Genomic DNA, 16,282 nt, shown 5'->3' with positions numbered 1-16,282 from the left:
GAGTGCCTGGGGAAATGGAATGACTGTCCCATCGTGGCTGCTGCGATTGCTCGTGGCGTGCAGTTTTACTGCAATTATCTTGGGAATAACAAGTCACATTACCTTGGGTCTACCCTATGGCCAAGAGACCATTGACGCCTTCCTGAACAAAACAGCTGTGCACAAGGCGTGCACTAACTCGCAGCTGAGCCTGGTAAGAGCCTGCAGTGAAGGAAAGCCTTAGAAATTCCTTTGCTGTTTTGGGTTTTTATGAGAAAACTCATTATTTCTGCGTGAGGGAAATTTCTCTCATTTTTGTTTTAGTTTAACAGTGGTTTTTGAAGATCTTGTAAGAAAATAGGTCTGTGTGGTTCTTTGCTTGATCTGGAACTGACCAAAAGAAAATAGTGGACTATAATATTTTTAAATTTCTAGATGAAGACTTAATCTAAAAAAAATCTTGAGAGAATGCCAAGATACTACTAGGAGGTGTTAGTCTTTCAGGGATCTGTTAATTAATTTCTGTGTGAATGACTCATTCTGGATCTTAGGGCAGGAGGAAGGGCTTCTGAAAGAGGCTGAAGAAGTTAGCTGAGAAACAAGCAATTGTTTGAGCTGACAGGTATTTCTGACTGATAACAAAAGGAGTTGCATTTTGAGACTGCAAAGGAGCTATATTAAGACAAATGCAGAGATGATACACCCCTTTACTTTCATTTTGAGGTAAACTCACCAAGATCAACCTTCCTCTCCAAACTCATGAGACAGGTTAATCTCATCATGTTCCCCTCTCTTGTAAAACGAATGTTTTCTTCCCCTTTCCCTGATTTTTTCTCTGGATGGGTGACAAACATTGTTTACCTCTAAATAAAAATCCACACAGACACACATGAAGACAAGGCCTACAGTTTTTTGTGCATGTGTGTCCATCTTAATCCAGAGGGAATATGTTAGGCACCAATCCAGAGTACATAAATGCTTCCAGCAATGTGTTTTGTACATGTGAGGTTGCAGGTTATGTAAAATTTCAACCTGGTCAGACAAGTATTTTCAATACTTGGTGATTTACCTATTTCCACTATTTTTCACACTCAAAAATTCTCAACACTGCATTAAAACCAGGGTTTTTAAAGTGTCAATCTAAACCCACCCCATAAGTCTGGGATCCAGTCAAAACCCAATTATAGCTTTAATTACAGACTGCAAATGAAATTATGCTGCCTGAGTTGAAGGATAACTTTAAAGTAGAAATGACTGAGTGGTTCCTCCCTTTCTAATGAGTTGCTCATGAGTTCTCCCTTTAATCTTTTCGAGGTGGCTGTATTTTGACATCTCATAGAGCAGAATAACGATGGCAGGAACATTTCTGTCAGCTATTGGCTAGGAAGTAATCTTTTGGGTTCTGCATGATTTGACATGGTCTTCAGGGGCACAAGTCAATACACCTTTCTGTAGGAGTAAGGAAAGCCTGAACAAACTGTAATACAGTGAACACTGTCCTTTCTACACTGAAAATTATTATCAAGTAGTCAAATCCTGTGGTAAAGATGAGGTCCCAGACCATTTGGAAAGTAACTAGGTCCTGAAGACTTTTCATAAACTAGTCCTGATTTATTGGACAATAATTTGTTATGGTTAAAATGCTGTTTATGGTTGGTTCAGCTGTATTTTTTAGCTGAAAAAATAAATGGATTATATCTGTTGGTTGTGTTAGACATGTTTTTCTTTTTCTTCCTTAAAAAAAGAACATTGAAACTAGTTTCCTGGAACAGATGAATCAGATTTACATTATCTGATGCTTTTCAACTGACACATAGATCAAGATGCTGCTTATACATACAGAACACATATCTTCTCTCTAGTCAGTTATTTTTGTTATCTGTTTTTTTCCTTACATGAAACCTCAGGACCAGAAAACCTCGAAAATGTTGCTGTTGTGTATTTAAACCAATTTTTCACCAGGCATAAGAATACTTTTTTTGCATAAAAGGTTTAACTACAAAAATGACCTCCTTGGCCTTGTAGTAGCAACTATTGTTTGTAACAGCAAATTCCCAAAGCAGTTGAAATCCTCAAAGAATTTTGATAAACTTAGTCTTTAGATGTTATTGTATAGAATCAGTCTTACACTGAATGTGGCAAGTAAAAGCACAGTTGTGAGATAAGGCATTAAATATAAAAGGTTACTGATAACTAGCAATGCATAATATAGATAGTTCTATGTGTTTAAGGGAATTATGTATTATTGTATTTTTTGAATAAGAGCACAATTATCAGTCTGGTTACAGCAAGGACTAATTTAATTTTAAAAGGAGTTGGATTTGATTTTAAGTGATGTAATGTCAATGAAGAAACATAGAACTAATGTGCTAAAACATGAGGGTTTTTTTTGTTTCACTTCAGCAACCATTACAAATGATGCTGTTCAGGATATAGAAATCAGTATATGGCTACATGCTTACTGAAATTCATGTCTTCCATGATAACAGTTGATTCCTCCAGGGAATTCACCATTAAAATACATGTGGAAGATGGTGTGTGAAGTTTGTGATTTGTAGCTGATCTTTGCTGGGCAGACCTGTGTATCTGCGACCTGCACATTGCTGGTTCTGGAGCCCCAGTCACGGCTGCCTTGAGCTTTCCATTGTGCAGATAATTTGCAGCTCTAAGCAGAAACATGAACTTCTTTGTCATGGTTCACTGGCAATTTTATCATTATATTTATACAGCAAGCAGGCTGGCGACTCAAACTCCCGCAGAAAGTGGCAGGGTACAGATCTGTAAGCATCTTTAAAGAGACAGCTTTGGTAAACTATAATGGAGATTTTTCTCTTGTTCTAGCTAATTGAAATAATAATCAGGCATGAAGAAAAACTTATGCAGCCATATGGGCAAACCTTGATACGATTTCATATTGCATGCAAGATTTAAAAAAATGCATTATCATCATGCATGACACAAGCTTGGCTATCAAATCTCCAAAGTGTGACATGAACTCTGTCTCCATAAAACATTTACATTTGCACTAATTCTTCTCTGAAATGAAATTCTCTTGAGCTGCAACATCACTCAATCTCCTATTCTTGCTTGCAGTAGTTTTTAATCCTATGAAAAACTTCACTATTCAGAGGTTATGAGACAAGTTTAGAACATTAGGTTAAAAATAATGAAATTAGAAAAAAAGTTTTTTATGTTCTCCTTATTACGATTTAGAGCCCACTTTCTTAACCTTTTCTTTGCAATGAAGAAAAAAAAGAACAACTTACCAAACTTCCCCCCATAGCTCTAAAACTCATGGAATTTTTTGAAGTGCGACTTTTATAAAAATACCAAACAGAGTGAGATTGAAAGGTGAAGCATTAGCTTGAAATATGTGCATTGTATTTTGGGATCAAAGAACTTTTAATCAAAAAACCTGTCTGAAATAGTATTTTTGAAATTGTTGAAATTATTGTTGGAATACCTATATGATGCAGGAAATGCAATTATTAACATGGGGATCTGGAAATGTGATCACATGGTCACAGGGTAGTGGTCACAATCTTTGAAGGTAAAGTTCAGATTATTCAGGTAGGAAAGAGTAATCCTCCTCTACTTGGCTCATACCTAACCTTCTGAAGGGGAGAAGGATGTACTAGAAACTGTGGTTTATGCAAAACTTCATTTTTCAGAGAGACCCCTCCACCTTTTAATTTCCATATGGGAGCTCTAAAGTAACATTCCCACGGCAATGGATCCCAGTTTGGAAAATCTATTTTATGATATCATTGTGCTTTAAAATGGTCAAAATCTGTAAGGGAGTTGTAAATGAGGAGAGACTCAATAGCAGAAAAGTGGAGAAACAGATGGATTTGCGAATGAGGCATGTAGAATAGGAGAATTAACCATGTAGTGTCAGTATAACCTTTATCTGACTTCCACTCCAAACTGAGGGAAGTACACAGAAAGTATTGCAGAAGGTCTCCTTTGGGCAATTTTAACAATAAATGAAATATACTTTTTCATGCACAAGGAAAATGCCACATTCTCTTCACGTACTCTCAGGGGAGTTTAGATGATGAGCTGTGGTGCAAGAGTCTGCAATTCCAGTAACACCCTCCTTGCCAGAGGTGAGATTAAAGTTCAGAACTTCTAATGCATCTTTGAACTCTTTGGACAAAAACTCCAACAGCAGCATTCCCTATGAAACCCTTTTCCTACAATGCTCTTTGGTAACTCTCAGATCATTCCTTTTAGTTTAATGCATAAATTCTTCAGGTGAAACTATCAGAAGGCACCTGCACCAAACTTACAACAGGTCGGTGAAAAAAGAGAACTGTCAGAGTTGTTTCTATGCCAACTTCTCAATTCAGTTGTACAGCTCATTTTAATTTTTTTTACATATTTCCTTGATTAAAAAAAAATATAAAGGAAGCAAACAGTCTTGAAGGGTTTTATTACCAAGGTAATTTCTGATAATGCTCTGAAAAGAATTCTCTTAAGAATTTTGATGAAAACTGAGTTATTTTTGTAAACATTGCTAGTACTGACTAACATTGAATAGTTTTTGGAATAATCTTTTTCAATGTACCTTGAGAAGTACACTAAGCTGTTCTTTATGCACAGATACTTGTTGCAGCCAAATGACAAGAATCAATCTCAAATAAGCAGTGCAGCAATCCTCTGCATTTCACCAAATATTTTTGCAGATCACAAGCTGTTGGGATCCTGACTTGTACGTGGCACTTACTACTGCTCACATAGGCGTACAAAAGCCAGGTCAGACATTGTTGGAAGAGAAGCCACTGTCAACCCCCAGCTCACAGGAGGCTGCAGCACACCTCCAGTGAAGTGGCAGCTTGTTTGGCTGGGTCAGGCTGAGCCAGGTGCTGCCAAGGCTGAGCCAGCCGGAGTTGAGCTCACATTGCTGGCTGGGAGCTGGTTTCATGTGGTCAGCATGGTGGCAGTCTGGCTGCACACTTAGGCTCAGGGGATCTTGAGGAAAGGCCTGTGTTTTTGCAGCTTGGCAGTGGAAAGTCCTCTGCTGGTAATTAAAGCAGATGAATACAAAAGGAAAAGCTGGAGTGCATCAAACTCGCATAACCTGTTTCAATCTCTTCTAGCTAGTTATTCCCAAATAGCTGCAGCTAAGATATGACTTACAACTGCAGCCAGATCTTCAGGGCTTGGCAAAGCAGGGGTTCTCACAGCTTGCTGTGACAGGAGTCAGACAAGGTATTCAAGAGGAGTCAGGAATTCCTCAACATCCATAATAATGAACATCTGCTCTTCCACACAAGCAAACAAGAAATACCTCTCTCTGTAAGAAAGCAGAGATGTTCTCGTACCTCCACCTTTGAGTCTGCTGTCTGGTGCACAGCTGCACGTTTAAAACATTATCCCTCCCCTGTCCTTTAGCACTGGGGTTTAACTTTCACAGACATGACCCCCTGCCCCAGCGCTGGTTCAGTGCAGCAAGGGACAGCACACCGTGTCCCTCCTAATGGAGAAACAGGCTTTGCAAGAGCTCCACTGCTGATGACAGGCAGCTATCCTACTCACTAACTGCTCAGATATGCCCTTCTGGTTCTCACCCTTTCATCTGTAGCTGGAAAGCTGGTGGTACATTTGTGGTTGAGAGCCCTTGCTTGTCCTTTAAACTGAGCTGTGGTTGGGGGGAAGCTGGCTGGGAGGCAGACTTTCAGACTGTGGCTGACTGATGTGTTCTCTCTTGGCCAACACTTCCAAAGCAAGCCACAGTATAACCCTGGAAAAAGTATTATTAGATGGGAGTTTTACAAAAGTTATCTTTTCTGTTGGCATTTTCCCTTGGTATATTTGGGCTTTGTCCCTTTAGACTGACATAGATTGCAAAATGGCAAACACCAGAAGCATAAATAAATTGTGGCACTCTATGATTGTTCTGTTTTGAGATATCCAGACAGTGTAAGTACGTGTGTAAAATAGGGTTGCAAAGAAAAGGTCTACCACATGTCCTGCTGTAGAAGTCACTGCAGGGCAAACCTGAAATGCTCTCTTGCAACAAACTTTTTATTCCTCTGTCTTATGCATGAAGCAGGCAACAGACATTGAACAGAGGGGTGAGTAAAGTAAATGCTTCCTGTGTTCTTCACTCATTTAATGATTTGTTCGTTCCTTTAGGTATGGGTATTGACAAAGTTCAGTGATGCAAAATGGTAAATTGAGCGCATGGAGGTCTTCACCACCACTTGGTAATCCACTGGTATGTACTGCAGTTGCAAAGTTACAGTGAGCTGATAGGGGAAGTGTAACAAGCTTTGCACATTGTTCTTTTCAAATGCAACTCACCACTGAAAGTAGAAACAGCAAAACACAGTGGGGAAGTCCAGACCAAGCTCAGGAACTAATCTGGTCTGGTAAATGTTGCACCCTATCTCTAACAGAGAATCAATTAAACACCTAGTATTTGCAGACACAAACCAAAAGCCTGGTGCATCAGGCAACAATTAAAAGCACAAACATCAAAGTAATCAGTCACTTAGGCCACTAGTGCTAAGTGTTGCATCATATGAACAGAGTATTTTGAACATATTTTAGATACATGTAATCTCAAAACCAGATCTACAGCACTACACATTTACTATGAATACTAGATGTTCATTAGAAAATAAAACCAACCAAACATCTTCTTTACCTGCTATTGCTTCCAGACTAGGGATTGCAATAGTGCTGTAAGTGCTAATACATTTACAGGACCACGTGTGAACTAAGGTTTCCTCTGCATTTTCCAGGCCTGGCAATCTGTCCGTGAAGAAAGAGCCCCACTGTTTAGACACAAAGTAAGGAACTTTGAGCTGATCTTCCTGAAAGAAAAATAAATAAATATGTAAGCTTAAAAAAACCCCGAAAAACTCCTTTATTCATCCACAAGCATTAGTTTAAGGAACTCTAGTGTTTATCTGATTTTCTGGGAAACCTATATTGTATCTCAGGAGCAATGCGGCTTTAAAATATAAAGACAATAGCAATCTTCTGCCCATAAGTCCCCAAGTTCCTGTTTATACAATTTGTGGATTCCCTAGGACATAAAAAGTTAACTTTAAACATTTTTTTAAACCTTGTAAGAAAACCCCTTCTATTTTCCCTGTTTTTCTGTTTTTGATAGTGTGAATTGCTTGCTGCCCTTCACTGCTGGAGAGGCTGTGATACAGCTGGGACCTCCTCCTGGGGGAAAAGGAGCTTCCTGGTGCTAGGTGGAGTAACTGCAAAGAATGCATTATGCCACCTGTGTTATCTGTTTCTGAGCTGAGGAACGAGTGAAAACAGAGCCACAGAATCCATGGAGAGACAGTCCGTTGCCTAGAAAATTGTAGAATATTAATTTTTTTAATGTATATTTTCAGACAACATCTAGATTAATTATGCTTTAAAGAAAGCATTGAAGCAGCATTGGGAAAACTGATTTTTTACCAGTTCATCTTGAAGCCTGCTATATACTGCCATGACCAATCAGAAAAAAAATGCTAGGACACATCTACAGAAAGAGGAAAAAATGGGAAACAAAACTACGCTACAGAAAATCTGTTAAAGTCATTTGTGTCCAAAGTAATTTCTCAGACCTGCAGAGCACAGAACAGATACCATAGCGTGTGCCTCCAGATTTGTGAACTTTTGTACTTTATTCTCCATTTAACCCCTCTCCTAACAGTTTTGAGAATCTGCTGGTGTTTATGACAGAGGCCTGTATCTTTTCATCAAAAGGAAGCGGTGGATGCAGCCAGACAGATAACACCAGTAAACACAGAGCTACTCTTTCCCTGAGTCTGAGTTACAGTTTTTCCTCTGAGCATGGCTGGGGGTGGGGAGGAAGTACTGATTTCAACAAATGGAGATATTAATTTCTGTCTTCTGATGTAAATAAGTTGGAAAAAACCTCCTATCTTTTGTTTCAAAATAAGCATTTACCTGAAGTCCTGGGCTTTTTTTGTGGGGTTTTTGGGGCTTTTTTTTGTACCTTACACAAAGGGACAGCATGTTACTTTATTTTTATTTTTACACCATATCTTATCTTTCTATGCAAATCCCAAGACTTTACATCAGTTATAATTAAGTGTAGATGCTCTGATGAATTAAAACCTGTTTGCCAGCTGGATGACAGATGCAGAAAAGTCTTAAGGCTGTTACAGCTGTTCAGGTGATTAATCAGAACAACAACCCCAGCAGTGGCCCACATAAGCATTTGCACAAAAGACAGGGCCCTGTTTATTGACAAGAGAAAAAATGTGAGGGTTCTGCTTTCTGAAATGGATGGTTAGTTCAGTAGACAACTAAAAATGCAACCTGAGGAAATGAACTGATTTTTCCAGAAGTTTGATTCTACGGTGGGAATTTCTTCCTTATTAAGGAGGAGGGAGTTACATTTTGGATTTACAGTCCCAGCCCTTGGTAAAACCAAACCCAGTTAGATATGAGACTTGTCATCAAGTCATCTGATAGAGAACTCACATCATTTTTTTACTGGCTTATCTCCACATGACAGGGCAGGCCTGGCAAGCTAAATCTTGACTTCAAATCTGGAAAGAGCAGTCGAAACTTTGACCACATCCCTAGGAAATATCAGACATAGGTCCTCCTTCCATCCCTAACTGATGCCCTGAAGATGTCCTTATCTCATCTGCATGCAGCACACATCATAGCCTGCAGTGAAGGACAGACCACATACCATGAATCTGTACATCTGAGGCAGAAGTCTCCTCTTACTGTGGCTACTCGCATGTCTGGAGGCACATGCCCAGCAGTGGGGCTGAGGAGCTCTGGAAGATGCATCAGCCACTCCTGCAGTCCTCAGACACAGAATTTGCTCTCACAGCAGGACAGTAGATCCTGGAAAACGCCCAGCAATCCCTCTTTCTCATGCAAATCCCCCAAGCATATTGGTTTGCTCTCAGGCATATTGGTCAGACAGCAGCAGGTCAGATGTTGATTGTGTCAGATGAGGGTACAAAGCCTCATAGAAAACATCTATACTTCAGGGAAATAGGGATGGTACCAGAAATCCCCAAGTTCCAGGGCCTTCCACAAAGTCAAAACACCTGCAATACTTACTATCACCTTTGCTCTGCTAACTGCAGACAAATAGGGCCTGTTAACAGAATAGACAGAATCTGTTAAAAGGACCCTTGGGTAACACTGATTTGTCAGCTTACAAATGACCTTTCTAAAATAGAAATTAGCAGGGAGCTGAGCTCTGAAGTTTTTCTACATTTGGTAAAGAGATGAAAGAAAGAAAGACATAAAGGAGACAGGAGTGAAAGATCAAGCTGTTAGTATTTTTAAGGGCTTTATTTAGATGCAGATTTGCCATCTATGCCATCACCTTTGTACCAAGCAGGAGCATGAGGAATACTTTACTGCATCCAGTATCAGTGATGGTACTGATGACTGTATGCTTTGTGCTGAGGTAGTAACACCACCACTGACTCTTGATGCCAGAAAAAAAAATCAATGCTCAAAATACAGTTTTGCTGGTGTAACAGTAAGTATTTGAGATGTTTCTGTCAGCACAGCTGTGCTGGCCACAACAACGGCTGTCCCTGTATAACACACCCATGCTGGGTGTGCAAATGGACAACTGACCCATTGGTCTGAATTTTGTTGCACAGAATCTGCCCTCCTACACATCATGCAAATATAAAACATTTCACCCATGATCATTGTACCTAAACTACCACAGGGATAAGCAGACGTAAAATAAAATGTGCTGCACTTCAGGGTGCTTTAACTCACCAGGCTTCACACAGCCCATCAGGTTTTTCCTAAAAGTACTGTTAGATTTGTGTCAGATAATCAGGAATAAAGAGACAAACAGAGCCAAAAGGCATAAAGTAAACAGCCTTGTCTATTGTCACACCAAGGGAGTTAATGGAAATTCGGGGTGATAACAGCCCTGACCTCTACAAAGAACCAGTCACTAGGCAATATTGTAAAAATTAAGTTCTCCCTTCTAACTACAAAATTATTGTCTATATCCACCAATTAATTCTTTGATTTCTGCTCCATTCATTCATATAGCCCAAGGTTTTTTACACACTGACAGCTCCTCTGTAATAATTTTCCTCAAAATCCTGGGACAAATTCCAGCTTTCCTTTGAGTGTTCATTGATGGAACTGATCACGCATTTAAAGAACAGAATGCAAAACCAAAGCCTCCAGCCAAACAAACCAAACAAACCAACCCCCAATTCTGGCGGGGGGGGTGTGGAAATCTTGTTTCAACACAATGCTTCATATTTTTATTCATCCTGCATGCTGCAATTTACTTAGAAGCCAAGTAACTACATAAATAGTGTTTAGTTTGCTATTCTCTTGCTTATTTGGTTATGACTCATGCACTTGAAAGAACTGCAGTTGTTACCGTAATTTCACAGTTATGTCTATCTGGCTTATATAATTCATTTAATTGAAGGGAAAAGACAAAAACTGCAAATGAAAATGGAAATTACAAGTCTCCAACTTTGTGTGTGAGGAGGTTGTTTTCTTCCCCTCTCCCTGTTAGTGATGAAACACCAGTCAAACAACTAAAACCAGATTTTTGTAATTTCTTTGTGAAACATGCAATTGCCAATTAAAGCAATACTTTATTACTTTAATAGTATTTTGTAAAGAGTGATAGAATTGAGAGTTACATCATGTATTAAGCTTTCAGTCCCTTTCTGCACACACAGCATGGCACAGAAAATCTACAGTAGTAGTGTATTTTTTATTGCCAATGAATGTTAAGGCTGATTAACCAGATGAAATCTAATCTATTTGTGACTAATTTTCCAAAAACACCTGTCTTTGTACAATCCTTTCAATTGGCTTTTCTCCCTTCTTAACCAAAGGGTTAATGGGAGAAGTTGCTTGGGGGAATGAAAATAAAACTCTCATAGGCTTGTAAAGGGAGTCCCTTTGAACTAGTCCTGTTAAGTTAGTGGTGTCCAGTCAACTGCAGAGATATGGATGTGACCTGTTGTTCAGACTCCAGTGAGCAGCATGGTAATGAAATAACACCACTGACCTGCCACGGCCCCCCTGGTTCAGGTTCCTTTAATCAGTGCGATTCATTTCTCCCTTGCTTGCTCGCTGTCACTTGTAGCGGATGTAAACGAACAGGGGTTGTGTGTGGTAGGGGTGGTGTCTCCTTGAGATACGGCAATCTCTTATCAAGAGTGCTGCAGTGTCAGTGAACTGTCAAGCACCTGTCTAAAAGTCTCAATTTGCTGCTTGACAGCTGCTGTGATAGAGAAGATGGATCTTGCAGGCGCTCGAGCAGAGGTGTTGCAACAAGGGAAAACCACATCATCATCGTGGGCTTGGAAACGCATCAATCCATTACTCTTTGTACTCCCAGGAAAAGAACAACTTCCTATATGTCTGTTTAAAAATGTGTGCTTCAAAAGCATATACTGAACATGCTTAAGAAACCATGTTGAACAAAATCCCCCAAACCTCATAGAGATGTAAGTTTTACGCAGCAATGCAGCAGAATCTCCAGTCAGAGAATGAACAAATTTATGGATGAAAATGAGTTATTTTTAAAGCACTAATTACATAAATTAGATTGTATTAACCTATGAAGTGCCACTAGCTCTTCCTCCCCCACGTCCCCTTCCTACTGAGAAACACATTCTTTTGATAGTATATTAAATTTTTTTGTCTTCATTTTTATTTTTCTACAACCCAGGAAAAATCCTGAACATTAATGAATATATTTCCTTATTTCAGTGACTGAAATATCTTTGTCTGACCTTAGTTTAGAAATCAGGATAGTGGGGGGAAATATGAGATACGTCTATTAAAAATATAAAGATATAAATAGCACTTCCATATTGTTTTAGTCCCATTGAAGATACACTTTCCTCCTTTAAAACCAGGATCTTTTACAACACTTGGATTAAAAACATACCTAGTATAAAAGCACCCCCCAAATCTTTTCTATTGGTAAGTTAACTTTTAACCACAAAGAGTAATTATTTTAAAAGAAAAATAAAGTTTAGTGCTTTACAAAGCAAAGTGTGAGAAGCAAATGTATCTTGCTGCAACTAGAAGAAAATGACCTACTTATTTAGTAGCATATGAAATGAAGAGACACTCCAAATGGAGAGTGAAGCTTCGCTGTAGTTCCTACCCACACGGGACATGCTGGAGGTAGAATGCTGCCTCATCATCCATCTCAGTGCTGTTTCCTATTTACTTTGCTCTTTGGCAGCAGAGGAAAGCATAAACCATAGTAACTTTCCACTTTCTGTGGGAGAATTAAAAGGTGACAGTAGTGCTAAGGCCCTGCTTCCCAACTGTGATCAACCTGAAAATCACGTTATTTATCTGAGATAACTATCAGTAAGTCTGCACTGGACCAGATTTTGAAGCAGTCCCTCTTACCTGAGCACAGCTGTCACCAAAATAACCTGTGAGGGAAGCAGCAAATTAAAAGTTCTGTGTATATAAGGAAAGCACAAATAAACCATGTTTCACACAGAGAAAGCAACCTTTAAAACAATGTAATAAAAATTTGTCCGTGTTTACAGTTGGCCTCAACACACGGGGAAACATCATGATCTTAGCAGAGTTCAAGTGCTGGACTTGTGATAAGTGGGCATGAAATTTCTCCTTGTGGGATGGAGGGCAGGATCTTGTTACTACAAAGGTTCTTGCTAAAGGAGTGCACGTACAGCTCCTTTTCTGAGATCCATGGCTTAGCTCCAGGGAGAGGTGCTGTGCTACCCATGCATTGCTGAGCTGGGACAGAATGGCATCCTCCTGACAAGGAGGATACATCTGTGGGGCATGCTGATGCTGCCAGCACCCTGGTAGGATAAGAAGGTTCATTCTTAGCGCAGGTGACATGAGGCTTTTTGTAATTTATTTTATTCTGTTCCAGGAAACATCTGCAGGAACCCTTACCTCATATTTTCCTTTCTTCTCCAAGGGCTCAGATTCAGCCTTCGCAGGCACTGTACCTCCATCCCCTAGAAGCTCCTCTAGGATGAAGACAGTTTCCCAGTTGCTATAGTGACGAGCTGGGAAAATATCTGAGTGCATACTGTCACCGAAATAAACAACCTATGAGGGAAGAAGCAAACTAGAAGTTCATTGTATTCAAGGAAAACACAAGCAAACTGTATTTCACAGAGAGAGAAAAAGAGCCTTAGAACGACCTAATAAAAATTTCTCCATGTTTACACTTGGTCATGACATGCAGAGATCGTATTAATGTCAAGTTTGAGGTTTATCTTCAACCAGTTCCATAAGGGAAAGGCTGGCCCCACATACGCTCCCTGCTCTTGCCCTCCAGGGGCATTGGAAAGGGATGCCTAACTGGGACCAGCAAAAGGAAGTGTGAGTTTTTTGACTGACAGAAATAGCTTGATGGGAAGCAGTGGAAAGAGTACCAAGAAAATACACTAAACTGGAACAAGTTTTAGACTACATTGGAAACAAAAGAGAACATAAGCACTCCTCGGTGACTCAGAAATCTTCTGTGTCCAGGGAAGAATTTATTCACTACGAAAAATGTTGTCACACCATCTTCAGTGGCATTTTCACCTGTCCAGACCTGTACTTAAAATAACCAAGCCCTAGTCTTCACTGATGCCATCTTTTAATCTATATGATCTGTTTCCTCAGGGAGATTTCCCGATTACAACCTGATTCTTCCCAAAGCTGCTGAAATGCTTAACCATGCATACAGAAAGTTTACATCTAGAAAGTTTACATATTTTACCGGTAAGAAGCCAAATACACTACTTCCAGTTCTGGGCTGCAGGCTGTTAGCAGCAAGCACAACCAGAACAGATGTTTGTGACCAATCACATCAAGAACTTTAATGAAAGGTTGTCTGGTGAATTCTTGACTGAAACAGGGTATTTTCAGAAAGATTTACTCTCACTTATAACATACCTTGGGATCCAACTTGCCAGTCATCTTCTTCAGTAGATCATAAAGCTGGATAGCATTACCTTGGGAATACCAACCAGGCTTGTCCAGTGACAGCAGAGCCTCCTGCTCCTCGTCATTCTCTGAAATCACCACGCAAAATTGCATGCTGTTAGTGAAACCAGCCCATCCTCCTGTACTCGTGACTTGTGTGAGAAGCCGCCTGTGCACAGCTGGTCTATTTTGACATTAAACCAGCCCCAGTGTCTGGCTCAAGTTCCAGTACTGACTGTGGATTCAGTCAAGGTGTTTGGTAGCTGGGGGTAGACAGATATTTGTGAGAAAAGAAGCAGTTGAGTTTCATCAGTACTGGCTACAGAAGACCTAAAGAATTCAATTCATGGGCTTTGCCACCCAAACACTACAGCAGAGAAGGCAGGAGGCCACACAGACCAGGCTGATGGAGCTGCTACAGATGAAGGTGAAACTGTGAAATAAAACAGACTTTAGGAGGCAGCAGGTACCTTGCCATGCATAAAAATGACCCACAGTTTTTAAACACTGACATAAACCCAACAAAGACTGAAGCAGCTCTTAAGGGCGTTCACCGGCCTTAGATCAGAACAAACAATGAGGAGTTCCAGGTATCATCCAGTTTTGAAGAGACGACGAGTGGACAACAACCACAATGTTGCTGGTGGTGGTATAAATCACAGTGACATGTACCCACTCTGGCAGTGTCAGCAAATGAGAAAAATCAGTAGAAACTGAAACTCCCTGGTCATCACCCAACTCTGCCATAGGCTTTGTCTCTGGCTGGTTCCAAAGCATGGATCTGACCTGCTGTCCATATAACCTTGTTGCTTTTTCAAATCCATGTGCTATTGCCAGATGAACTCCTTTTAGCTTCTTGATGGAGCCAAAATAGTAGTCTCAGTGAACCGATAGAGTTTCATCAGAAATATTAATATTAATGTCTTTTGTCTATTGAATTGATATAACAAAAGGTTGATTTTGTTATTTAGTCTCAAACGTGTCTTATTTCATGCTAGAGACAGAAGAGTTAGAAACCAACCCAGTACTTAGATCTGACTTAGGTGTAACATCAGAACTTCAGTTTTTCTCTTGCTTTATAGAATTTTTCAAAGTACTTAAAATGTATTAGGAATAAGAGGAAAAGAGCAACATCTACTTGGTTAGAGACTGCTGAAAGCTGAAGTGCAAATTTTGGAGAATGGTGAAATGCTAAGACAGCTTTATGTTTAAGAGCACTGAAGATGTGTATGGTGCAATACATTGGTCTTTGAAAGAAATTAAAAAAGAAGCAAGAAGATGGAAATGGGTGCGTGGAGAGAGGAATGACACCATTCTTTAATATTATGATTCCATGAAATTGAAGAAATGGAGACAAAACAATTCTATATTAAGGGTGTTTTATAAACTAGGAAAAAACAAGGAAATTCAAAGTTGATGTTAACAATTCATGTGGAACTTGTGTGGAAATGTCTTTTCCTTTGTTCTTCTTCAGGAATGTAACAATAATTACAATAATAAAAAATATGATAGCATCCATTAAAAAAAATCTTAATTTCCTGACTATTAAAACCTTTGATCAAACCACTTTTGAACAAACAGAAGTTTGTTCAACAGAAGTCAAAACAGGAAATTTATTTTATTTTTCTTGTATTTTTAGACACATTTTTGGATGGCTCATTGAACAAGTAGCCACACTCTTCAAATGACATGGACATAGAAAAAGAAACATATGAAAACAACTCTTTTGAGATGCGATGAAGTTTTTTTAAATTTGTGAAGATTTGTATAGCTATCATTGTCTCTCCATTCAGTCAATCAGGAAAATACTGGAGAAAAATGGAGCTTTTATGAGAGGTATTTTCAGAAAAATGACATTGCATTTGCAAACAGGAGCCCTATGTATTACAGCAGCTTCAGGAGGCTCCAGCAAAGAGCAAAACCCTGCTTGCTACCTCTGTGGAATGGCACGAGGGGAAGTCCTGACTGAAACAATTCACTCTAATTACAAGGTAGAAGACCTCTCGCTCTGTGAGAGCTATTACTGTCACTGCTAGCAATGGGATTAATCTCACTTAACTCAAGGCATCCGGAATTTAGGTTTCTAATTCACAGTTACAATCTGAACTAGTTGGCCCTGTGGTAGGCAAACGACAGTGCAACAAGCATTTTTTAGGGGTGCCAAGTCTGGAGAAGGAAAGGATTTAATTAAGTTAGAAAATTTGCTTTTAGACAATGAAATAAAGAGAAATTAATTTCCCCTTTAGAAGGAGGCAGCAAACAGCACTGAGATGTCTAGTTCATTATGGGAACACTTTGATTTTGGAAGGAGCTTCCTAAATTTGAGGAATTAGGAAGGGTGCTTTAAAATATTTGAGTTGTAGGGTCATAG

At 39.5% G+C, this 16,282-nt stretch overlaps 1 protein-coding gene across 3 annotated transcripts in view; it reads right to left on the bottom strand.

The window, feature by feature from the left end:
* Positions 1 to 16,282, bottom strand: part of NT5DC1 (5'-nucleotidase domain containing 1) — a 131,112-nt gene that overhangs the window by 4,840 nt on the left and 109,990 nt on the right. For 2 of the 3 annotated variants that reach the window (XM_048297803.1, XM_048297802.1), the window contains exons 9-11: positions 13,882 to 14,000; positions 12,886 to 13,044; positions 6,635 to 6,803 (exon numbers count right to left, since the gene is read on the bottom strand). In XM_048297803.1, coding sequence (XP_048153760.1) covers positions 6,635 to 6,803; positions 12,886 to 13,044; positions 13,882 to 14,000 — 447 coding nt within the window. The remainder of the gene's footprint in view (positions 1 to 6,634; positions 6,804 to 12,885; positions 13,045 to 13,881; positions 14,001 to 16,282) is intronic. The other variant, XM_048297804.1, reaches the window with a different exon arrangement.

This window comes from Corvus hawaiiensis, chromosome 3, assembly GCF_020740725.1.
Source record: "Corvus hawaiiensis isolate bCorHaw1 chromosome 3, bCorHaw1.pri.cur, whole genome shotgun sequence".
NCBI classification, from domain to species: Eukaryota; Metazoa; Chordata; class Aves; order Passeriformes; family Corvidae; genus Corvus; species Corvus hawaiiensis.
This window is presented reverse-complemented; position numbering and strand designations above follow the sequence as displayed.